This window comes from Scardinius erythrophthalmus (genome assembly GCF_964197995.2).
Source record: "Scardinius erythrophthalmus genome assembly, chromosome: 6".
NCBI lineage: Eukaryota > Metazoa > Chordata > Actinopteri > Cypriniformes > Leuciscidae > Scardinius > Scardinius erythrophthalmus.
In genome coordinates, this window is record NC_138226.1 from 6,140,455 (window position 1) to 6,164,264 (window position 23,810).

Sequence of the window (23,810 nt, forward strand, 5' to 3'; positions counted from 1 at the left end):
AATGTCCTCTTTGTTTTTTCACCCTCATATCGGTACAACTGATTTCCTTCTGTAAATTACAAAAAGAGACAAAATGCACAAGTCATATGCCCCTTAAAAAACAAAACAAAAAAACAATTACCTTCCACTTTCCTGATATGGAAACCAAACCGATTGTGCTTTTGTGTTTACGGAAGATATTAATTTGGGTTTGGTATGGCATGACGGTCAGTAAATAATGACAAAGTGTTCAACTATCAACTACCCCTTTAAAATAACGATTATCTACACTAGTATACACTCTAGCAATTCTTATTCTGTTCTCCACGTCTCTTTGAACTTCTGAAATTTCTGTCTTATGATTTTATTCTTCTGCCGTCGGGAAAACAGAGAGTGAGGATGAGGAAGGTAAGAACATACCAGATTTAGAATTACAGTGTAATTGTACATACAAACGACTTCACCTTCTGCTTTTTTTTTTTTTTTTTTTTTTTTATCTTATACACATAACAGTCGTCTCCATTCACTCATCTCTCTCAAATCAATTTATCATGTTGGTCAAGCAGCATAAACCATGGTTCACCTTAATGAAGTTTCTTCATGAATCAGGGTCAGATCATGTTTTAGACACTGATCCATCTGTTTCGACTCTTGTAATATTTTGTGCTCACTGGTATTTTTCCCTTTGTCTGTTTGCCAGAGCCTCGTAGCTATGTGGAGTCTGTGGCCAAAGCGGCAGCAGTGTCAGGTGGGCCGCCAGCATCGCCCGTGTCTCCATCATATGACAGTGACAGCTTAGCTCGTCCTGTCGGGCCTTCCCATGCCTACAACACTCCTCTGTCCTCCAGCAGCCCCATTCAGAGCCCAGATGCTGTGTAAGTGACCACCACCTGAGTGTTTATACAGTAGTAGAATTATTTATATACTTTCATAACCTGTATTGATATATTTTTTATATTTTCATTTTTCATTTTAGTAATTTTATGACTTTTTAATAAATATTTTTCTATTTAGCTTTCATTTTATTTCATTTTCAGCTTGAGTAATTTTAGTACTTAAACTTATTTCAGCTAAAGTTTAAGTTTTTAATCTAATATTTTATTTTATTTCAATGTCAAAAAATTTAATAATAATTTCAATTGTTTTAGTTTTAGTTAATAACAACACTGGTTTCATACTTCATACTTTTGACTGGTGGTGTAAATTTGGTCCACTTTGCAGCTTATTTTGGTATTCAGATACTGCTGAAATTTTATAATTTTCATTGAACTCACATATCATTAGGGCCCGAGCACCGATGGTGTGAGGACCCTCTTGGAATTGCTCTGTTTATTATTATTATTATTATTATTCTTCTTCTTCTTCTTCTCCGCATTGAATTGCATTTTTGAGGGCCTAAACATGCTCGAAAACTCACTAAACTTTGCACACGCGTCAGAACTGGCGAAAATTTACATCTGATATAGGTTTCAGAATTGGACGGGGCAAAACGGCTCGATAGCGCCACCTATAAAAGTTCAACGGAGTGCGCCTCCCGCAACGTTCCACGTACGTGCACGAAATTCGGTACATACATGTAATGACCTAATACCTACAAAAAAGTCTCTTGGAGCATAGCCCTAAACACAACAGGAAGTCAGCCATTTTGAACTTCCTCTCAGATTTTTGTGCAGTTTTTGCTATTTTCAGGCCTCGTACTTTAACGAACTCCTCCTACAGTTTTAATCTGATCATCTTCAAATTTGGTGAGTGTAATCTTAAGGCCTTTGCGACGTTAAATTGCGAAGATCTTGAGTTTTCGTCAAAGGGCGGGTCCTCGGCGGCCTGACAAATTTCGATATTTCGCCATGAAACAGGAAGTTGCTGTAACTCAGGCATGGAATGTCCAATCTGCCCCAAACTTCACACTTTTGATAAGCGTTCTGTCCTGAACACATGACCATGCTCATATTCAGTTACAGTCATAGCGCCACCTGCTGGCAACAGGAAGTGACATGTTTAACACTGTTATGGACTCCTAATAACATATAAAAAAGTGCCAGCAAGTGCTAAACATGCCAACAACATAATAGAAGCATGCTAAAACATGCTAGCAAACTCTTAGCTAAGTGCTAAAGCATGCTATTATTGCAATTAAATAGGAATTTGCTGTAACTCAGGCATGGAATGTCCAATCTGCCCCAAACTTCACACTTTTGATAAGCGTTCTGTCCTGAACACATCTACATGAGAACATTCAGTTATAGTAATAGCGCCACCTACTGGTAACAGGAAGTGACATGTTTAACACTCTTGTGGTCTCCTAATAACATATAAAAAAGAGCCAGCAAGTGCTAAACAGGTTAGCAACATACTAGAAACATGCTAGCAAACACTTAGCTAAGTGCTAAAGCATGCTATTACTGCAATTAAATAGGAATTTGCTGTAACTCAGGCATGTAATGTCCAATCTGCCCCAAACTTCACACATTTGATAAGAATCATGGCCTGAACACATGTCTATGCTCAAATTCAGTTATAGTAATAGCGCCACCTACTGGCAACAGGAAGTGACATGTTTAACACTTTGATGCCGTTCTAGCAACATGTTAAAAATGCCATTGAGTTCTATACATGCTAGAAACATGTTAAAACATGCTAGCAGTACTTAGCTAAGTGCTAAACCATGCTAATTCAATGAAACAGGACTTTGTTGTTACTCAAGAAGGCAATGTACAATCTACCCCAAACTTCACACGTTTGATAAGAGTTATCTCTTGAACACATGTCCATGCTCATATTTAGTTATAGTCATAGCGCCACCTGCTGGCAACAGGAAGTGACGTTTAACACTGTTCTTGACTCCTAATAACATATAAAAAAATGCCAGTAGGTGCTAAACATCCTACCAACATACTAGAGACTTGCTAAAACATACTAGCAAACACTTAGCTAAGTGCTAAAGAATGATATTACTGCAATTAAATATTAATTTGCTGTAACTCAGGCAAGGAATGTCCAATCTGCCCCAAACTTCACACTTTTGATAAGCGTTCTGTCCTGAACACATGATCATGCTTACAGTCATAGCGCCACCTGCTGGCCGCAGGAAGTGACATGTTTAACACTGTTATGGACTCCTAATAACATATAAAAAAGTGCCAGCAAGTGCTAAACATGCCAACAACATAATAGAAGCATGCTAAAACATGCTAGCAAACTCTTAGCTAAGTGCTAAAGCATGCTATTATTGCAATTAAATAGGAATTTGCTGTAACTCAGGCATGGAATGTCCAATCTGCCCCAAACTTCACACTTTTGATAAGCGTTCTGTCCTGAACACATCTACATGAGAACATTCAGTTATAGTAATAGCGCCACCTACTGGTAACAGGAAGTGACATGTTTAACACTCTTGTGGTCTCCTAATAACATATAAAAAAGAGCCAGCAAGTGCTAAACAGGTTAGCAACATACTAGAAACATGCTAGCAAACACTTAGCTAAGTGCTAAAGCATGCTATTACTGCAATTAAATAGGAATTTGCTGTAACTCAGGCATGTAATGTCCAATCTGCCCCAAACTTCACACATTTGATAAGAATCATGGCCTGAACACATGTCTATGCTCAAATTCAGTTATAGTAATAGCGCCACCTACTGGCAACAGGAAGTGACATGTTTAACACTTTGATGCCGTTCTAGCAACATGTTAAAAATGCCATTGAGTTCTATACATGCTAGAAACATGTTAAAACATGCTAGCAGTACTTAGCTAAGTGCTAAACCATGCTAATTCAATGAAACAGGACTTTGTTGTTACTCAAGAAGGCAATGTACAATCTACCCCAAACTTCACACGTTTGATAAGAGTTATCTCTTGAACACATGTCCATGCTCATATTTAGTTATAGTCATAGCGCCACCTGCTGGCAACAGGAAGTGACGTTTAACACTGTTCTTGACTCCTAATAACATATAAAAAAATGCCAGTAGGTGCTAAACATCCTACCAACATACTAGAGACTTGCTAAAACATACTAGCAAACACTTAGCTAAGTGCTAAAGAATGATATTACTGCAATTAAATATTAATTTGCTGTAACTCAGGCAAGGAATGTCCAATCTGCCCCAAACTTCACACTTTTGATAAGCGTTCTGTCCTGAACACATGATCATGCTTACAGTCATAGCGCCACCTGCTGGCCGCAGGAAGTGACATGTTTAACACTGTTATGGACTCCTAATAACATATAAAAAAGTGCCAGCAAGTGCTAAACATGCTAACAACATACTAGAAACATGCTAAAACATGCTAGCAAACTCTTAGCTAAGTGCTAAAGCATGCTATTATTGCAATTAAATAGGAATTTGCTGTAATTCAGGCATGGAATGTCCAATCTGCCCCAAACTTCACACATTTGATAAGAATCATGGCCTGAACACATGTCTATGCTCAAATTCAGTTATAGTAATAGCGCCACCTACTGGCAACAGGAAGTGACATGTTTAACACTTTGATGCCGTTCTAGCAACATGTTAAAAATGCCATTGAGTTCTAAACATGCTAGAAACATGTTAAAACATGCTAACAATGCTTAGCTAAGTGCTAAAGAATGTTAATTCAATGAAACATGACTTTGTTGTTACTCAAGAAGGCAATGTCCAATTTGCACCAAACTTCACACGTTTGATAAGAGTTCTGTCCTGAACACACATCCATGCTCATATTCAGTTATAGCCATAACGCCACCTACTGGCAACAGAAACTGACATGGTTAACACCGTAATGCAGTACTAACCACATAATTATTGTGTACTAAGCATGCTAGAAACAGACTAAACATGCTAGCAACACTTAGCTGAGTCATGAAGCATGCTATTATCACCATTATACAAAACATTTTGTAACTGACTTTGACATACTCTTACTATATATACCTCCTTAAATGTACATTTCCCAACCATGCTCTGTCTTCCTAAAGCCACCGAGTGTTGATGGCACGGGTGCGAGGGCCCTTTCATCGCTGCTTGCAGCTTTAATTAGGAGATGTTTTTGATATGTATATGCATTTTATATAAGTATCCTGTTATATTGTTATAAAAAATCTCATTAATTTATAAGCTATCAGAATTGCATCTTACTATTGACCATATATAAATCAGAAACACCAACAAATTGCATATTTTTGCTCAGTTTTGGCCTCTCAATAAAATTAAGGTGTTTTTTTTTTCCTTCTCGTGTGTAAGCTCCATATTATCAATATATCATATGAGTCATAAAAGCCTCATGTATCAAACATGATACTCAACAAGTGTTTTTATTTTTGTTGAACGATTGTATAAACTTCCATTTAAAAAAAATAGACTATTATTTCATATATCAGGCTTTACAGGGTTAATGTCAGGTGTAAAGGGGGCCATACTAGTGCATATTTTATAATAATTCTAGTTCTCTTATTTTGTGGTCTTTCAGTGAAAGCACATTGGGCGATAGCGGGGTGGGAATGAATTCTTTGTCCCAGGCTACTGTCGACTCCGTCCTTCACTCGCAGCCTTCCGACAGAACATACCAAACACCCACATACCCCTCCTCCAGCAGCATGTTGGGCATCACCCCCGATATCAGCCCGTCGCTGCCAGGGCCTGTGCAAAACAACATCACAACCATCCAGCCACTCACCGGTAGCCCTGGCACAAGAAACCACACTGTCCTGCCCGACGCAACGTCCGCTTACAACCTTCAGCACAGACTAGCCAATCAGGACGGCCCCGTTCTGGGCCAACAGCCGACCCCGGCCAACGGGCATCTGCCTGGAATGACTGTTAGTCCCATGCAAGGAAGACACACCATGGTGACCCAGGGAACGCAGAGCAGCCCGATGCTGTCCAGACAGTATCCCGTCCCCCACGGGACTCAGAGTAGTCCGATTCTCAACAGGCAGCCTATGGGACAAGCTGTCCAGAGCAGCCCGGTCCTCAACCGACAGGCGTCCCTCAACCAACCGATCATTCTGCCTAACCAAAGCAGCCCGGTGTTGAGTAGACAGCCGTCCGTTACCCAGCCCAACCAGGGCAGCCCCGTCCTGAGCAGGCAATCCTCACTCACACATCCCAGTCAGGGCAGTCCCATTCTGGGACACCACACGTCCATACCGCAGGGTAGCCCCAGTCTGGACAGGCACCCGATGTACAGCGGCTACACCACCCCGGACGAGCGTCACGGAGCCCTGTCCCGCCAGAGCAGCTCCTCTGGATACCAGCCTCCATCCACACCTTCTTTCCCAGTCTCTCCGGCCGGATTCATAGAGGGAGTGGGATTCAGACAGGGCAGCCCTGCCCTCCAGCCTCAGCTCCCCGAGAAGAGACGCATGTCCAGCAGCGATCGCTCCAATGGCGGACTGTCCTACGGAACGCTCAACGGGAAGATGTCCTCGCCGGTGTCCAGTGGCGGCAGCACTCCAAGCGTTCATTTCTTCAACACGCTCCCTGATTTCTCCAAACTTAACATGTGCGGTAAGACTTTATGAAGATAAATTCCACTAGGTATCAGTTGAAATGGAATGCCTTTAAATTCCATTTCAGTTAACAATGCAAGAAGGTTATATTGTAAATAAGATAATATATATTAAAAAGTAATATTAAAATTATTTTAATTCTACACAACTGCTAATTGTCATTAAATGCATTGACATTAAAGCCATCTATATAATTTAGTATTGTATTACATTGAATTTTGGATATTATTTATAATAAATATACAATACCATTGAAAAGTCTGGGGGAAGTAGGATATTTTTCTATAAGGAAATGAATACTTTTATGTAGCAAGGTGTTAAATTGATCAAAAGTGTCAGTAAAGACATTTATAATGTTACAAAAGATTTCAAATAAATGCTGTTCTTTTGAACATTCTATTCATCAAAGAACCCTAAAAAAGTATCACAGATTCCACAGAAAAAAGAAAGAAAAAAAAGCAGCACAACTGTTTTCAAATTTGATGATAATCATAAATGTTTCTTGAGCATCAAATCATCATATTAGAATGATTTCTGAAGGATCATGTGACACTGAAGAATGGAGTAATGATGCTGAAAATTCAACTTTGATCACAGAAATGGATTACATTGTGAAATATATTACCCCAAACTATTAAATGTGTTGTATATTATAATAAATAAACTTTATGAACCATAGTGGAGATATGAAAAGCGTACTCAAATATTCAGATGTTAGAGCATTTCTCAATCTATCAGAAGATGTGTAATAGCGCCCCCTACTCTATAACATTGAAACACATGAAAATTCCATCAATGGGGAAGCGTTGTGTGTCATAAATTACAGAAAGTTCCATCAGTGGCAGGGAAATAATTAATTAGACAACAATGAATATTCCTGAAAATCTGTGCCCATAAAATAACATTATGTAATTGTTTATTTCTTCTTGCATGTCTTCTAGTATAGTACTAAAATATCATTCTATCCTTAATATTTTTATTATGCACCAAGCATTTTGTCAGAGAAGAGATTTGAAGCTGTGCTGTATTACAGATATGCTATGCTGCTTCTCTAACAACACCGTTAAGCTGTGACTGTATTCACATCTACATTCAGCCTCCTGTACTTTATTGTAATAATACATGGTGTTATGGGCTGTAAGAAACTTGTGCTTATTATAGGTGTTTCTGTCGATAATTTAATAAGACACTGATGATCCTGAGAGTAATTTTAAACAGGTGTGTGTATTAGTGTAGTTTTGAAAGAGTAGTGCATTCATTAGCTTTGGCATACTAAACTAATATCAATTTTCAGCTGATGGACTGCTAAATAAAGTGCATATTTCATTCTCCAGATGGAAGTCCAGAGACTAGGCTGAACGTGAAGTTTGTCCAGGACACATCCAAATACTGGTATAAAGCAGATATCTCCAGAGACCAAGGTAAGGACGCAGTATATGAATGTTCCAGGGTTAATTTATCTATATTTAGACCCCCAAATGGAGGCTCATAACTCCCATAAACAGTAAAATATGTCTCACGCCACCCTATATGAGGTCAATCTCTGTTGGTCTCCACATCTGGTTCTCCTCCGTGCTCTTATTGGATTAGATCATCTGCGTTGGAGACCTCTCTAAGCGCAAGCACATGCAGTGACATCACACGGCATTGGACATATGTGCTTAGTTAAATCCAGCGAACATCTGCATCTGTTGCTTCATTAACTTGTCTTAACGATAACGAATAAACCTCCTTAGCAAGGTTTTTTCCTTCACTCACTCTCTATCTCTGTGTGTTAAACTGCGGGGGACATTGCAGCAATTTGTTAACATATTATAGCCTTCACCTTCACATCTCTAACTTGGGAATTACAGTATAATGGGGTGGGGGCGGGTGGGGGGGATCTTCTGCTGAATGCATATTTAAAAATCAATCATGTCATAAATCAATAGTACATCAACTCATTGCATGTAGGGCATTTTAACAAAGCCTATGTCACTGTTTATTTATGGACTGATTTTATTAATACTGTATTATTATATTGCATTATTAATGTAGCTGTTATTATTAATACAGGTTTTTATTTAAAAGAGAGATTCATATAAAGTTTATATTATCTAAAAAAAAAAAAAATATATATATATATATATATATATATATATATATATATATATATATATATATATATATATATATATTGTTACAGTACATGTCCAGTGCTATGGACAAAATCTTCATATGTTCTGGTTATTATTGGGATTTTCACACACTAAACTGCACTTATATAGCCTTTTTGACAAGGATTTATTTTTTCTTTACATATATATGTACTATGATATTCTATGGAGATCTAACCATTTCCTCCCTTGCTTTAGCGATCAACATGCTGAAGGATCAAGAGCCTGGAGCCTTTGTCATTCGGGACAGTCATTCATTCAGAGGGGCCTACGGCTTGGCCATGAAAGTTTCCTCACCACCTCCAACAGCGCAGCCTACAAAGAAAGGTATTTCATGTGCCTCCTCCAGGCATGTGGCTAATGCAGATAATAATTTGCCAAATGCATTCCAGACAGGAGATCTGACCCCTCCTGGATCATAATCCTGTTGTGTCCTCAGCAGACACACACACACACACACACCCAACAACACACACTAAAACACATGCAGTTTCATGATGAAAACAAAAGTCAGTGGTTAACCTAGTTGTAAAGCATCTACTCATTCCTTAACTCAGTATTTTTCAATACAGCTTTCTGAAATAGTTGATTGTGATTTGTCAGTCATCACGCATAGCATCAGTTCTGGCTGATCACGTTAGTCAAGCTCGTATCAGCTGACTCTCAGCTGATCCACATCTACCTATAGGAATACGACGCCTATCACTGTATACATGTATAAGCTCCTTCAGTATTATCAGCAGATATCGCGTTTCTCAGGAGCGAATTACCCTCCTCCCTCCCCAGCTCCTCCTCTCCTCAGTCAGAATTTGGCATTCTGATTACCCCTGAATCAGACTAAAATTCTCTAATTATGTTGTACATTAAAATTAATTAATGATATCTGCATACATTCATGTTGGTTCTGTTCTGTTTCCCCAAAGGGGGGTTATTGCTGCTCTTATTCATGCTAGGCTGCATGGATGCGCAGGGAGTTCTTGCTCAGAACAGAACCATACCGCCAATCCTAAATGTATGCTAACTGTCAATCGTATTTGAAGATAGTGGTCCTGACAGAAGTGACATTCTGTGGTCAAATATTTTTGTTTAATGACAAAGTACATAATTGACCATTAAGTAAATAAAATAAATAAATAAATGCATTTTCTTATGTTTATTATATTAAATAAATGGACACGAAGACTTTTTTTTTATATCATGACAAAATTATTGTATTGCAAATATATTATTTCTTATTTTTCATTATTGCAGCTGGAGACGTCACTAACGAGTTGGTGAGACATTTCCTAATTGAGACGAGTCCGAAGGGCGTGAGACTGAAGGGCTGCCCTAACGAGCCATACTTTGGTAAATCAAACAATTTTCATTTTTGATGAAACAAAAACTGAGACGTTTTAGGTGTTAACACATTAAAAACAAATACTGTACAATGGTAATTTTTTATTAGATTAAAAGCGATTTTAAAGGGATAGTTCACCTATGTGTTAGATATTTTGTAACCCAATAGTTGTGGGGCATCATTGACTTCTGTGGTATGGAAAAAAATACCATGAAAGTCAATGGTGCCCCACAAATATTTGGTTTCAAACATTCTTCAAAATATCGTCCTTTGTGTTCAACAGAACAAAGAAATTCATACAGGTTTGGAACAACCTGATGGTGAGTAAATGATGAAAGAATTTTAAGTTTTGGGTACACTATGCCTTTGATCGATTTTACATTTTTTTACAAAACATTTTTGCATTTAAAAAAAAATATATATGTATTTCACAGGATTTTTGCTTATGTTGCTTCCTTGCTCCACATTGACACAAGAATGATTTGTTGAATGTTCACTAATGTGAAAGCGCAATCTGTCAAGCTTGTAGAACAAATGCGTGTGTGGTTTTTGCTCTTCAGTACAAGTTAACATGTGAATCCTTCCCTTTAAATCAAGCTGTCCGTGTAGCTTCCAGAAAGCTGTAGAACACATGTAGTCCAAACGACAGCGTGGAAGCAGCTGAAATTATTAAGTACATCTCAAAGACGGCCTCTCTCTAATTTACTGTCTGCTGACCACATTACATGGAGGCCTAGTCTGTTCAATGGACAGAGCTGTCTTCTCCAATATACCCTGTTCCACATCAAATAAGGAGACATAAAAAATCAGGGCTGGGCCGTTTGCATAAGAGCTCAAACATCCTGTTATGGTAACCATTGCGTTGCGTGTTTATTATGAAAAGCAGAATAGACAAAGAAAAACTGTGCTGTGTGAGAACGAAAGCAGGTGTGGGTGAAATTTGGCAGGATTTCTGTGTTTTCGGGAATAACGCTCATGTTAATAAATGTACAATAGTATCTAAGCTCCACTCCTCCAGACGCTGGAAGTCTGCCAGGACGCCCACTGCTTACAGAAACTCTTCACCCCAAACATGTCGTCATCATTTCTTCATCCTCATGTAATTTCAAATTAGTATGCTGTTATTTGTTCCTGTGGATACTAGGGGTGTAAAAAAAAAATGGAACCATACCGTTCTCCACCCATGGTTCGGCACGCACTTGCACCGCTGTTCGCCTTAAATCATCTTAATATGAGCAGTCATTTACGCCGTCATCACCCGGGTGTTGATAGCGCACAAGTGCAGGAGAGACCTGAACATCACACAATGCTATCTGTGTTTAAAATAAACTCATTTAAGAACTCATCCAAAGCGCACACACAGAAAGCCGCCTCTCAGACAGCACACAAATATTGATTTCTCTTTTCTTGGCTTGCGCTTAAACTGACAAAATCACACAAAAATTGTACACATGCCCATCTTGGCAAGTATCCCTAGCAAACATAGTCTGTTATGCCTTATGTTGTGTCGTTACAGTCGAGAAAGACAACTTAAGTCCATTAGTCTTAAAGTGACAGCAGCCTAATATTCCTGCTGTGTGTGTTTTTTAATGTTAATCGAGCAGCAAAAGACGAGGAAATCACTCAATTCTCTTGACTGAATAGCTTTTGTGACTTTAATAATGATTAATCTTTAATTTATACAGTGATGATTAAATGCAATGTTGTTTCACCTTTGATTTCTTTATTCAATTTTTATACCTGAAAGATACTGTACCTAAATAACCTGAAAAGCACTGTTTATTTTATTTCTATCTTTGCTCTATTGTATTTATTTGTGCTGCGGCTTGAAGTTTGATAATGTTTTCTAATTTACTTCATTCTTTTTTCCCCCTGAACATAACAAATACCGAACCAAAACCGTGACCCTAAAACCGTGGTAAAAACCTTATCGTGAGTAATTTAAACCGTTACACCCCAGAAAGTGAATTTCTGTAGAATCTTTCATTCTTTTCTCCTAAAAGGACAGAGAGCACCATAAACATATCATAAAAGTAGTCTAAGCATCTTAAGCACTGTATTCAAAGTCTTCTGAAGTCATATGATAGCTTTTGACAAAACGATTTTGTGGCTAAACATCATTGATGTCAAACATGACACAATGCTTTTACAGTGCCATATTTGATTTTCACATTTAGTTCTGTTTTTTTACACAAAAATATCATATGGCTTCAGAAGACTTGAATTATCGTTCACAAGTCATATAGGCTAATTTTGTGGTGCTTTTTTTTTTCTTTTTTTGAGCTTGACAGAATCTGTCCTCGTTCACTCCATGGAAAGAGGAAAGTCGGGTTTGGAAAAAATGTAAGGCGAGTAGCTGTTTAAGAGTGAACAAATTCTTGTAAGGGGCCTTAAAGTGGAATGAGTAAACAATCTTCATTTCCTGTTAGTGTTGATAAAATCTGATTGTTGAAGGAGGAGAGTTTAAAAGTTGATAGCAACATTTAAAATTGGCAACAATGACTCCTTTCCACGTTTTTTGCTTCCGCAGCTTCGTAGCAATTTCTCATGCGCAGGAGGAAAGATTTTGCCCTAACAAAGCCCATCCAGAGTTAGTTTTCCCTAATATAGTCAAATATTTGAAGCAGGGGTTTAATAAAGAAAGACCACATGCCACATGCTAGTATTCCTGTCCTTCCTATCCTCCTAACTTCCACTGCCACAACTCTTCAGCAACATGGATTTACGGTTTGCCAGGCCTGGCATCAAAGTTTGACCTCTTCAGGGCAGTTGTAATGTAAAGTATGCCCTCCTCTGATTTCCGCTCGTAAATCTGACCCCAATTTTGTTTTCATCTTCTGTGTCCAGGCTGCCTGTCTGCACTGGTCTACCAGCACTCCATCACTCCACTGGCTCTACCCTGCAAACTAGTCATACCAACCAGAGGTGAGAAATCATATCTGTTTCTCTACACACACAGTGGGGTCCTGAAAGGTCTGAGACCACTCTGAAAACATGGCATTTATTTTTTCTTCAAATGCAGGGATGCACCGAAAATTTTAGCTGCCGAAAATGGCATTTTCGTTTTTTGGCCGAAAGAGGTGAAAATATGAGCCAAAAATATATGCCACCCCGCCATGCGCCTCAGTGTTCAGCGCTCAGGTTTCACTCTCGACTTTGGATGTGGCTCAGTTGCTAACGGCCCATGCGAACGCTCAACTCATGTACCGCTCATGCTTATCAGAACAGCAAAGTCTCGCTCAAATAACGCGCCAACATGAAATTTCTATACTTGTTTCTGTTTGCAAAAGCCCTACTGTGGGTGTGGGATAGCTGTGCTGGGCAACTCTGGTAAAATGACGCTGCCGTCTTGTTCACTGATCCGCTCTTTGATACGCTCTGATAATAATAGCTTAGTAGGACAATACATTTAGGTAGTTGGTCAAAAATATATCTGTTAAATCTGATTCTGTTACATAGAACTGAATAAAGAATAATACATTTATTTGAATATTAATGTATTTTCTGTTCAATTTTAGTGTTACTTTCAAAACAATTTTGGTTATTTTTTTCAATTCTGTATCATTACAATTATTGAATTTCATTAAAAGGTCTAATATTAATACAGTTATGCAAAAAAAGCTAATTTAAAATAAGAAATAAATTATTTTTAAAAGCATTTTCGGTCTTTGGCCAAGTGCATCCAGAATTTTTGGTTTCAGCCCAGAATATTCATTTTTGGTGCATCCCTATTTAAATGTGAAATAAATTTTAGGATTTTGAAAAATGGAAAACAATAAAAAAATATATATTATCATTATTTTATTTTATTTTATTTCTAGGTCCCTAATCAAATGTGTGACATTAGCCATGTTTTGATGCAAGTTGAAAATTGAATTTACTGTTTGTGAACAATAAGAATATAGACCAAATCTGCAAATAAAGCAGCATTTCCATTCCATGAGGTCAAGAGAACTGAATTATCTCTTCTAGGAAAATCAAAATCAAGTTTTTGTTTTTGTTTTTTGTTTTTCACTGCACAAGCTGCTGATGCTTTTTATATATATCTGACACGTGACATTCTATTTGGAGCACGTCCTCGGACTGGGAATTGTTGTTTTATGGGAACACTATCAATGCCTAAATGAATCAGGTGGTATAGAGCTTTTTACAAGCTGTACTTACGAGCTCTAAGAGGACATGAATGCTTTTTACAAGTTGAAATCTAGTAATTACGGTAATTACAACATGGCGTGACCGCACCTAAAGTCACATTATTTTTTTACATGCACGTCTGGAAAATGGATTTGGTAAATGTGTTTTTATCATGTGCATACTTCTCATAGGAGCGAATACGGTTTATATGCATATTTCAGTTTTTTTATGTGCATCTTGGTGTTTTTATCCAGCATTTTAATGTAATACCGCACAATTTGCATATAAGAGCTTGATGCTTCTGCACTCCTTTGTTTAAACATGTCTGTTTGAAAAAAAATACTATTTTCACTAGTAGTCTCAGACTTTTGGAGCCCACTGTATGAGTTTGTGTACATGTACTGTACATTCCCCACTCATCATGACCTCAATTAGCTGTGCCCTCTGTCATGATGATGTATGTCCTGTTTGCCCAGGGTGAATAATCGTGAGTGTTTTCTGAGTTTTGCACTGTGGCGTGTTCAGCTGACTCCGTCCTCAGCCAACTGCTATATGCCATCCAGGTGTCAGGGGGCATGAAGCCACGGACCTGTTCAAACACAGAGTGAACGCATGTTTGCCAGGCGCTTTGATTCCTAGCCTAGCAAGAATTCCCACAGCAGAATGAAGGATCGTAGCACTCAACCTGACATAATATGCACAGTCTAAACTCTGACCTCCTGTCATTTTTATAGATCCTCTGGAGGAATCACCTGAGATTGCAACACCTACTAACCCGGCGACAGAGATGCTCAAACAGGGTGCAGGTGAGGATATTTACATCAATGTCTAATAGGGGTTGCACAGACTAGTATGCTCTAGTAATGTCATCCATGATGCTTTTTAGCTTAGTGTCGACTAGTTGTTGATCATGGCCTATAGAGGGCGCAACAATCTTTGAAGTCCACTTTTACGCTCCATTTCCAACTGTTAAAATGACAAATAAATGTATACTCCGAGAGCACTCCAAAAGATTGATTATACCATTTGGATGCAATAATTAACATTATGCCTTAAATGCTAGTGATATAGCTAATGTCTATAATAATGATAGATATAATACATTGAATTTGCATGAATTATACATAAATGGAAACCTAGAGAATGTAAACTAATTAGTAAAATGAAAAAGTTAATATTTTCTTGCTTCAACTACATTCTTCATAGAGGTAATAGGTAATATAGGTTAGGTTACACTTTATTTTAAGCTACCATTGCTAGAGTGTAATTATTTAATTAAGTTTTGTGTAATATTAATTAACAACATGCACTAACTATAGGATTAGGGTTTGGTTGAGGGTTAATTGCATGTAATTATGCATAATTTACTGTTATTACTATTGTAAATACATGCAACAAGTACATTACCGTAATATAAAATCTACAATGTCAATGAAAGTGATGCACTGAATCTGGAACATTTGTTCAAAAACAGAATTAAATGCCTAAATAAGGTACAATCTCATCAGGTTTTTAAGTGTTTAGCCTTCGAAAATGATCATTTATTGGTAGATTTGAATCTACTAGCAATTTTTATCCATCTTAGCTCTTTATTAATGCTCTCTTGATACATTAATTTTATTCTATTAGTCCAAGCATTTTTACTTGTTTATTATCTGATATCAACTGCCATGTTCTTCTCCACCCCGGTGTCACTCCTGTGGAAATGATTTAGGGCAGAAGAGTTCATCTGACTCCCATGGTAAAGCCAGTGATGCTCTGCGTGTTTAATTCTTTGATTTATCTGTGTTGTCGTGTTTAACCTGACTTTGACTGCCGTGTCTAGAGAGAGCCGTACTCCTCTTTTACTGTCTGTGCATGTGATGATGGTTCAGACCTCCAGAAGCACCTTTACCTGTCTGCTAAAAACTGTTTGGCTGCTGCTGTCTGTCAAGGCCTCGATTGTATTTCAAGAACACCTTTCTGATTGAATATGGCATGTTCTTTCATGACTGATGTTAGATTACTATGCATGGATCTACTGATAGATGATGCCAGTGGTTCTCAGTTTCTTTTCATCTCCGGCTTTAAGACAAGGCCCAATCTTAAGCCAATCAATCATGAATGCTAATAAGTTGTTGCAATATTTTGGTAAAGTACATATTTCTATAGCAATGTAGATCAAGTTAGTTTAATAAAGATAAACTGGTATACAAACCATCATCTGCATTTGAAGACCGTGAAAACTTTAATAATGAAAACTGCAAATTTAAGAAGAAAAAAAAGAAAAAATACAAAGAATATTTTAAATGTATATGTTAAAAATAAAGCACTAATACTGATTTGCATCCTTCACCCAAGAATGAAAAACCTGATGCAATGTAAGAAATCACACAAATATGAGTTAAAAAAAACGTAGGGCCCTTTTTTAACGATCTAAGCGCATGGTCTAAAGCACATGGTGCAAGTGCACTTAGGGAGTGTCCACTTTTGCTAGTTTAACAACGGGAAAAATGGTCGCCGCACCAGCGCGTGGTCTAAAAGGGCTGTCCCTATTCTCTTAATGAGTAATGGGCGTGTTTTGGGCATAACTTGCAAAAAAACAACAACCAGAGTCTCATCTCTCATTCCCTTTAAAAGCCAGTTGCACTCGCACCATGGCGGATTCGCTGTTTACGTGGCGGAATTTGCAAGCGGAAAAACTGAACGCTTCTCAAGAGCGCAAACAGATCTACTTTTGCACGAGGTTAAAGCGCGCAAGCTGACCATCTACGGGACAAAGTGTTTGCACCTGCCTATAGGCGCATATTATTAACGCGCTCTTTAAATAAAAAAAAAGAAATATTGTGCCATTGATTTTAGACCAGGTTTCAGTTGGTCAATGGCCCAGTCTATTTCAGTTCCTCAAAATAGTAACGCGCCAACAATGCGCCTGAACACACCTCGTTATCAGACCAGCATGACCATGGGCGCACAAATGGGCACAAATGCATTTGCTATTTAAACCATGTGGCGCAGGACGGGAAAATTATAACTACGTCACGGTGAAACTATCAAAAAACGCTTGCCGCTGCATTGCACCAGGTGTATATTAGGGCCCTAAAACTTTTAAGTGCTAAAACTGAAATAAAAATATGGAAATCTAAAAAAAAAAAAAAAAAAAAAAAAAACGAATAAAATGGCAAAAGCACATAAACTTAATAAATTAAAAATAAATTTGAAAACATTAAATAAAGGCTAATTCAAAATATTATTAAATACTGTAATAATATATAAATAATACCCACAAACCACAATTTGAGAATCACTGGATTATGCAAATGCAGAATATACTAATGATATGTGTGTGTATGTTTGATGAGATCACAGTATGTGTGAAGAGTTAGAGTTTATTTAAAGGTGCATCTTGCTTGTAATTGAATTGTTTGCAGATGTCACATGGCTATTCATCAGTGCATGTTTCCCTGTGTTTCCCAGCATGTAATGTCCTGTACATAAACTCAGTGGACATGGAGTCTCTGACTGGACCTCAGGCCATCTCTAAAGCCATCTCAGAAACCCTGACGAGCAGTGCTGTCTCCTCAGCCATCGTTCACTTCAAAGTGTCTGCGCAGGGCATCACGCTCACTGACAACCACAGAAAGTGAGGGAACGCTTTCATTCCTTCCTTCTTTCTTTCTTTCTTTCTTTCTTTCTTTCTTTCTTTCTTTCTTTCTTTCTTTCTTTCTTTCTTTCTTTCTTTCTTTCTTTCTTTATTTCTTTCTTTCGTTCTGTCTTTCTTTCTGTCTTTTATTCTCTCTTTCTTTTGTACTTTCTTTCGTTTGAACGTTCTTTCTTTCTTTTGTTTGTTCTTTCTGTCATTCTTTTGTTTGTTCTTTCTTTATTGGTTCTTTCTTTTGTTTATTTGTCCTTTTTTTCTTTCTTTTGTTCATTCTTTCATTCTTTTGTTCTTTCGTCCATTCATACTTTTGTTTTCTCTTTCTTTCTTTCATACTCCCTTTCTTATTTCTTTCATTTGTTCCATCTTTCATACGTTCGTTCTTTCTTTCTTTCTTTCTTTCTTTCTTTCTTTCTTTCTTTCTTTCTTTCTTTATTTTGTTTGTTCTTTTGTTCTTCCTTTCCTTCTTTTTTCTTTCTTTTGTTTCGTTCTTTCTTTCTTTCTTTCTTTCTTTCTTTCTTTCTTTCTTTCTTTCTTTCTTTCTTTCTTTCTTTCTTTCTTTCTTTCTCATTCAAAAGCTACATGTGAACATGTTTTAAAGGCACATACCTGTGCTTTCTTCCACAGGCTTTTCTTCAGGCGTCATTATCCCATCAGCACGGTCACGTTCTGCGACATTGATCCACAGGAGAGGAAGTAAGAAAACCCTGAAACATTAGCATTACTTTAGACACAAAAGTCAATGTCACCGCATTTATACATTGATCTGTGGATCTGACAGGATCAGAACTATGTTTAAGTGTATTAGCTTTAATAGTGGTGCTTTTGCAGTATTTCTGTTGATGTTGATGTTGCTCATTATTACAATTGAGGATTTTTCTAAAGCTAATTTAACCTTAAGAGAATATCAAAAATGCTCTATAAATAAAATATGTTACTGTTATAATGCTTTAGTTGTCAAATCCCGAAGTTAAACATCTATTATCTGTTTCAATGTAATTCCAGGTGGAGCAAACCTGAGGGTGGCACTGCAAAGTAAGTACCAGCTATGATAACAAAGAACTTGATCTTTTGCAGCTTAGCAGACGTTGTTATCTGAAAGCAGTTTAGATATGCATCAGTGTCAAGCGCTGCTCCCCCTCCCTGGTGCATCATGGGATAAAATGCTTATGCTCAGGGGTGTCATGATGAATGAGCGGGATTGTGCTGCTAACACAACCTGATGCTAGCCTGCTAACCCTCACACATGTGTGTCATGATGATTTACTCTCTGAGGCCACAGAACATAGGTTTTCGTTTGAAAAAAACTTTTATAAGTGACTATTATATATAAGTGATCCTCGGGGGGGGGGGTATAATATGATCCTCTCACACACAATCTGAGCAGATCTCAGTACACAAGACACTTTACGCTCCCAGAGCAATGAGGCATGTGACAGCCCTCACGGCTCGATCTGGGCAGAGTTTGAAAGAGATTGTTCTGGAGCGGCTGTGTTATAAAGCGATGTGCTGTTGATGCAGTAGGCAGATATGTTAGAGAGGAAGAATAGATCATTGGACTGGACTGAGGATGAAAGCACATGATCACAGCGAACATCATTCTGCTGTTGTGGTTCAGGAGATGAAGCCTGAATATAATACCACCACAGAAGGAACAATACTGCAGGGTTCATATGTTCAGCGGTGAAGCAGGGTTGTGCATTTCACAACATGTTCACTAATGTCACCATGTGTGCCAGAGCTCATGCTATAAGAAATGATTAGCCATGTTTTTATGACCAGAGGTATGGGTCTTATTATTCTTATTACTGTATATGATTCCCACAACTTGGTAGAGTTTGTATATGATTCCCACAAACCCCGAAAAATTTGGTGGAGAAACAGTTTAGACTCCGAAATTGGTAGTCAATTTATATATATATATCATTTCTGGAATTCTGCTGTTTAGCACCAAAAAAATGCAATTAATTCAGCATCCGTTCTCCAAATCAGAATAAGCTGTACATCTCAGGTTAAAAAAATATGTAATTTAGCAAATATTATTAAAAATATGAAAGATAAAAGATAATCACAACTTTTTATTTCACAATTCTGACTTTTCTTCTCAGAACTGCAAGATATAAACTCGCAATTTCGAGTTATAAAGTCCAATTCTGAAGGAACAGACTGACTCTATAACACGTAATTGCAACTTTATATCACGCAATTCTTAGAAAAAAATCTGAATTGTGAGATAAAAAGTCACAAATTTTTTATTCTGGAGTGGAAACAAGCTTCCATAGGATAGTGACCTGGAAATGTTCGTTTTAGATTCACTCAAGTACTGCATATTAAGAGGGTTTTTTTTTTTCTTTCTTCACAGGTTCTTTGGCTTTGTGGCCAGAAAGCAGGGCAGCACAACAGACAACGTCAGTCACCTGTTCGCTGAGATGGATCCCGATCAGCCGGCCACAGCCATCGTCAACTTCGTCTCTAAAGTGATGATCAACTCTCAGAAGCGGTGAACTCTTCACACAGCGCTGCCTTCTGGAGGACTTCCATTCTGCTCTGTTAGATTTTTTTTTTTACGTTTCTGTTTTTCGTTCTGTATGTTTGGGTGAGAGGCTGCGTGTACGTGTGGTTGTGAATGTGTGAGGAAGGGTTATTCGGACGGTAGTGAGGACGAGGGACAGAGGAAGTGCACTGTGGGCGTAGAGGAGTGAAGGACAGAGAGGAGGTGATCTTCATCTCACTCGCAGGGGACGTGGAAATGATCTCAGTGATTTTGTTGCTTGTTTTTTAGAAAAAAAGGACAAGAAAAAGTAAAAAAAAAAAAAAAAGTTGATGAGTTGGCTGAAATCTGGGGCTGATGTACCAAAGATAAGAGAGCAGTCAGGACAAACCAATCATTATTCAAGCGTTCTTGTATATCTTGGTAAACCACAGCTGCTTCGTCAAAACTGTACATATGAACTCTTTTCCTTCTCAAGACCACTTCATATGCCAACTAAAAGCAATTTCCAGTCCACTCTGAATAAACTCAAAACCTTGTGGGGATTTTGAAGGTCCCTCGCATATAACAGACCTGAGAGAAGCTATAAGTGAGGACAGGTGAGACATCTTCACCCTCAAAGATGCTCCTCTGAGAGAACGTGGGATGCTGGAGTTGTTGATTCAGTAATTCAGCATCTTCGTTCACCTCTGGTCCAGAAATATCCAGCTGCTAACTGATGTTTCTCTACTCGAAAGAGTGCAATACAATGGCACCTGATGTCAGATTTCCAGGTTCATTATTGAAGTCGGATATGTGACATTTCTACTGAAATTTTCTGTTGCCTGAAACTCGATTTTGCAGGTGTTTGACTGCGAAACAAAAAGTACAGCACCCAAATTGCACTCTCTGTGCAATGCTTGCTTTTGTTTTGCATGTATAGTTGTCGAAAAAACATTTTTATTTGCTTTAAAGTGAATGTTCATCATTGTCTGTGCACATCTATTTCAGTGCCGCCATGTTCGCATGACGTCATGCATACCGTCAAGTCACATGTATTTATATAGTGCTTTATACAATAGAGATAGTTTCAAAGAAGCTTCACAGTAATAAACAGGAAAATAACAGAGTTCAGCTGTAAAGCAGCTTTACAGAAAATAATATTTTGTCAGTGCAATTCAGAGCAGTGTTGGTTCAATTCAGTTCAATAACAATGTCTGTTGTAAAGTGAATTCAAAGGCAGCTGTACAGAAGACAATCCAGCTCAATTCAGATCAAGTTCTCTGGTTGAGTCAGTGCAGTCAAATATATAATTGTTTCTGTATAATGATTGTCTTTAAGCCCCAACTGAGCAAGCCAAAGGCGACAGTGGCAGGAAATAAACCTTGGGAGAAACCAGGCTCACAAACAATGTGAGATTAGGATTAAAATCTGGACTGATATTATTCTAAATTCTACATTCACCTTCTTCCGCTTGGAGAAATATCTCTGAAATCACAGGAATAGATGGACGTCCGACTTCACGTGCCATTCCGTTGCACTTTCCAAGTAGATAGCTGTAAATTGAGCTGAGTGAAGCAACATATAAGACAAATCAAGTGTCCAGCGTCACCATTCAGTTCCTGGTCTCCACTTGCTGAGCTCTCTTCTCTTCAGGTCTGAGTGTGTATCATTGTGTATCTGGCAGTAAGGTGTGAATCTGTCACTGAATCTCTATGCCTCGCTTAAAACACACTCACACTATCATTCTACCCCAAAGTAAGCTAAGTATATATAAAATACTTCAAAAAGTGATTTTACTGAATATTTATTGTATATTTTTTTTTTTTTTTTTTGCGCTATGTTAACTCATTTACCCATAGATATATTGTATAGTCTACATAAAGATTAGCCTCCAAAAGAAATACTCTTTATTTTGACTAATATTTCAAAATCATGAGGTTTTGAGGAGCATTCTATTATATATGGTGTAAAGTGTATGTATTTGGAAAGCTTGTCATTATTACATCCTTTTTTCTTTAGCTTTAGATCGACATAGGATTCAAAGTAGAACTCACTGTTGCTTTTGCATATATAAGAATTACATCCTAAAGTTCCTTCAGATAAAGTGAGTTGGCTGATGTGTTTACTGCAAGAGGCTTTGTGTAAAGAAAAGTAAGGAAGTGTCTTTATTTTTGTATTATTATTAATATTATTATTATTTTGGCGTCCTTTCCCTCCCAGTATTCAGCCCTCGGCGAAACCCACTTGTTTAGTCGCTCGCATTGATTCTCTCAGGCAGATTCCAGTATTTTGTTTCATACTGCCATCGTGAGGCGCTGTCAGGTATTGCCAGCCATATCTCTATCTATGCATCCTCTACAATTACCTTTGATTTACACACAAGTTCTGAATCCTTGCTAAATTTAGTTTAAAAATAATACTGCAGTGTTTTAACTGTGATCTGAGGTGAAAATACCCATTGACTCTTTAGTTTAAGCAGGATGTTCGACCCACGCCCCCCTGACAACTGTCCTATGTCTTCAAAACAATTATTGCTTTTTTTTTTTTTGTATGTAAATACTTCATTTTTGCCAAAGATTTTATTTCACGTTTATATGTTTGAGAACTGATCACTGTCTGGTGGTTTGCGGACGGCGGCTTATTGTTTTTGGCATGGCAGTCTGTTTTGACTCGATGCACATGCTATGACGGATATATATATTCAACTGTGTTTGGTTGCCATGATTCCCTTTTGTTTAGCCTTAAAAATCTACTCCAAAAGAATGCAAAGCACTTAACGATCAGGAGCTGAAAAAATAGCAAAACATCAGATAAAAATGACTGCTTCAATTATAACAGCAACACCGTGTTTACACTGGAAGCTCCAGGCTACACTTTAGTCAAAATACAAGCTTTCTTAAAATCCACTTTGCATGGCTTGTTTTAAAATACCAACATATTTCTACATACAGTTGAAAGTTGTGCAGAATTAAGTCCACTCTTACTCAGTTTACATAAGAATGAATTTACAGTTTACACAGTTAATTTGTCATGTTTCATGAACGAGACACAATTTTAGCATTGAAACAAATGTGCACATTTGCTTAGGTTAAAATAAGTAGGCCATAGACATGATGTATAAGGACGATATTTAAATACATAATGAATTCAATTTAGAGCAATCAATTCACATGTATGATATTTGCAAGTTAAAAACCCCAGCATAATTAAGTCACTGGAATGCAGAAAGTGTCGACCGTTGAGTTGGAAGCCGCCTACATTCGTCAAACTGGACGTGTCTGGTGTAGACATGGTGTAAGAGTGATTTCGCACACTAGAATATGTATTTACTCGCTTTGCTTGCCTTTCTGGACATTTCATTCGGTGCATATAGGCTCAGATAAACAACATTTTTTTTTTTTTTCAATCATTTCCAAACCACACAGAAATTGTTTTTGCATTTACCTGAAAATATCTAGGCAGTCACGAAAAAACATCCTCCAACAAAACCAGCTCCCTACTCCTCCATGTATTAGTCAGCAGTGTTGTATTATTATATATATATATATATTTTTATGTTCACTTGTTAACAGACTTAGAATGTGTGAATGAGCTAC

The 23,810-nt window shown here is 37.7% G+C and overlaps 1 protein-coding gene across 17 annotated transcripts in view; it reads left to right on the forward strand.

The window, feature by feature from the left end:
• Nucleotides 1-21,998, forward strand: part of tns1b (tensin 1b) — a 231,354-nt gene extending 209,356 nt beyond the window's left edge. For 12 of the 17 annotated variants that reach the window (XM_081369325.1, XM_081369335.1, XM_081369336.1 and 9 more), the window contains 12 exons: nucleotides 680-854; nucleotides 5,434-6,473; nucleotides 7,810-7,896; nucleotides 8,830-8,958; nucleotides 9,883-9,978; nucleotides 12,818-12,895; nucleotides 14,839-14,910; nucleotides 15,819-15,845; nucleotides 17,561-17,726; nucleotides 18,369-18,437; nucleotides 18,747-18,776; nucleotides 20,104-21,998. In XM_081369325.1, the coding sequence (XP_081225451.1) occupies nucleotides 680-854; nucleotides 5,434-6,473; nucleotides 7,810-7,896; nucleotides 8,830-8,958; nucleotides 9,883-9,978; nucleotides 12,818-12,895; nucleotides 14,839-14,910; nucleotides 15,819-15,845; nucleotides 17,561-17,726; nucleotides 18,369-18,437; nucleotides 18,747-18,776; nucleotides 20,104-20,245 (2,111 nt within the window). In that variant the 3' untranslated portion in view covers nucleotides 20,246-21,998. The remainder of the gene's footprint in view (nucleotides 1-679; nucleotides 855-5,433; nucleotides 6,474-7,809; nucleotides 7,897-8,829; nucleotides 8,959-9,882; nucleotides 9,979-12,817; nucleotides 12,896-14,838; nucleotides 14,911-15,818; nucleotides 15,846-17,560; nucleotides 17,727-18,368; nucleotides 18,438-18,746; nucleotides 18,777-20,103) is intronic. The other 5 variants (XM_081369337.1, XM_081369339.1, XM_081369333.1 and 2 more) reach the window with 1 other exon arrangement.
• Nucleotides 21,999-23,810: the final 1,812 nt, after the last annotated feature.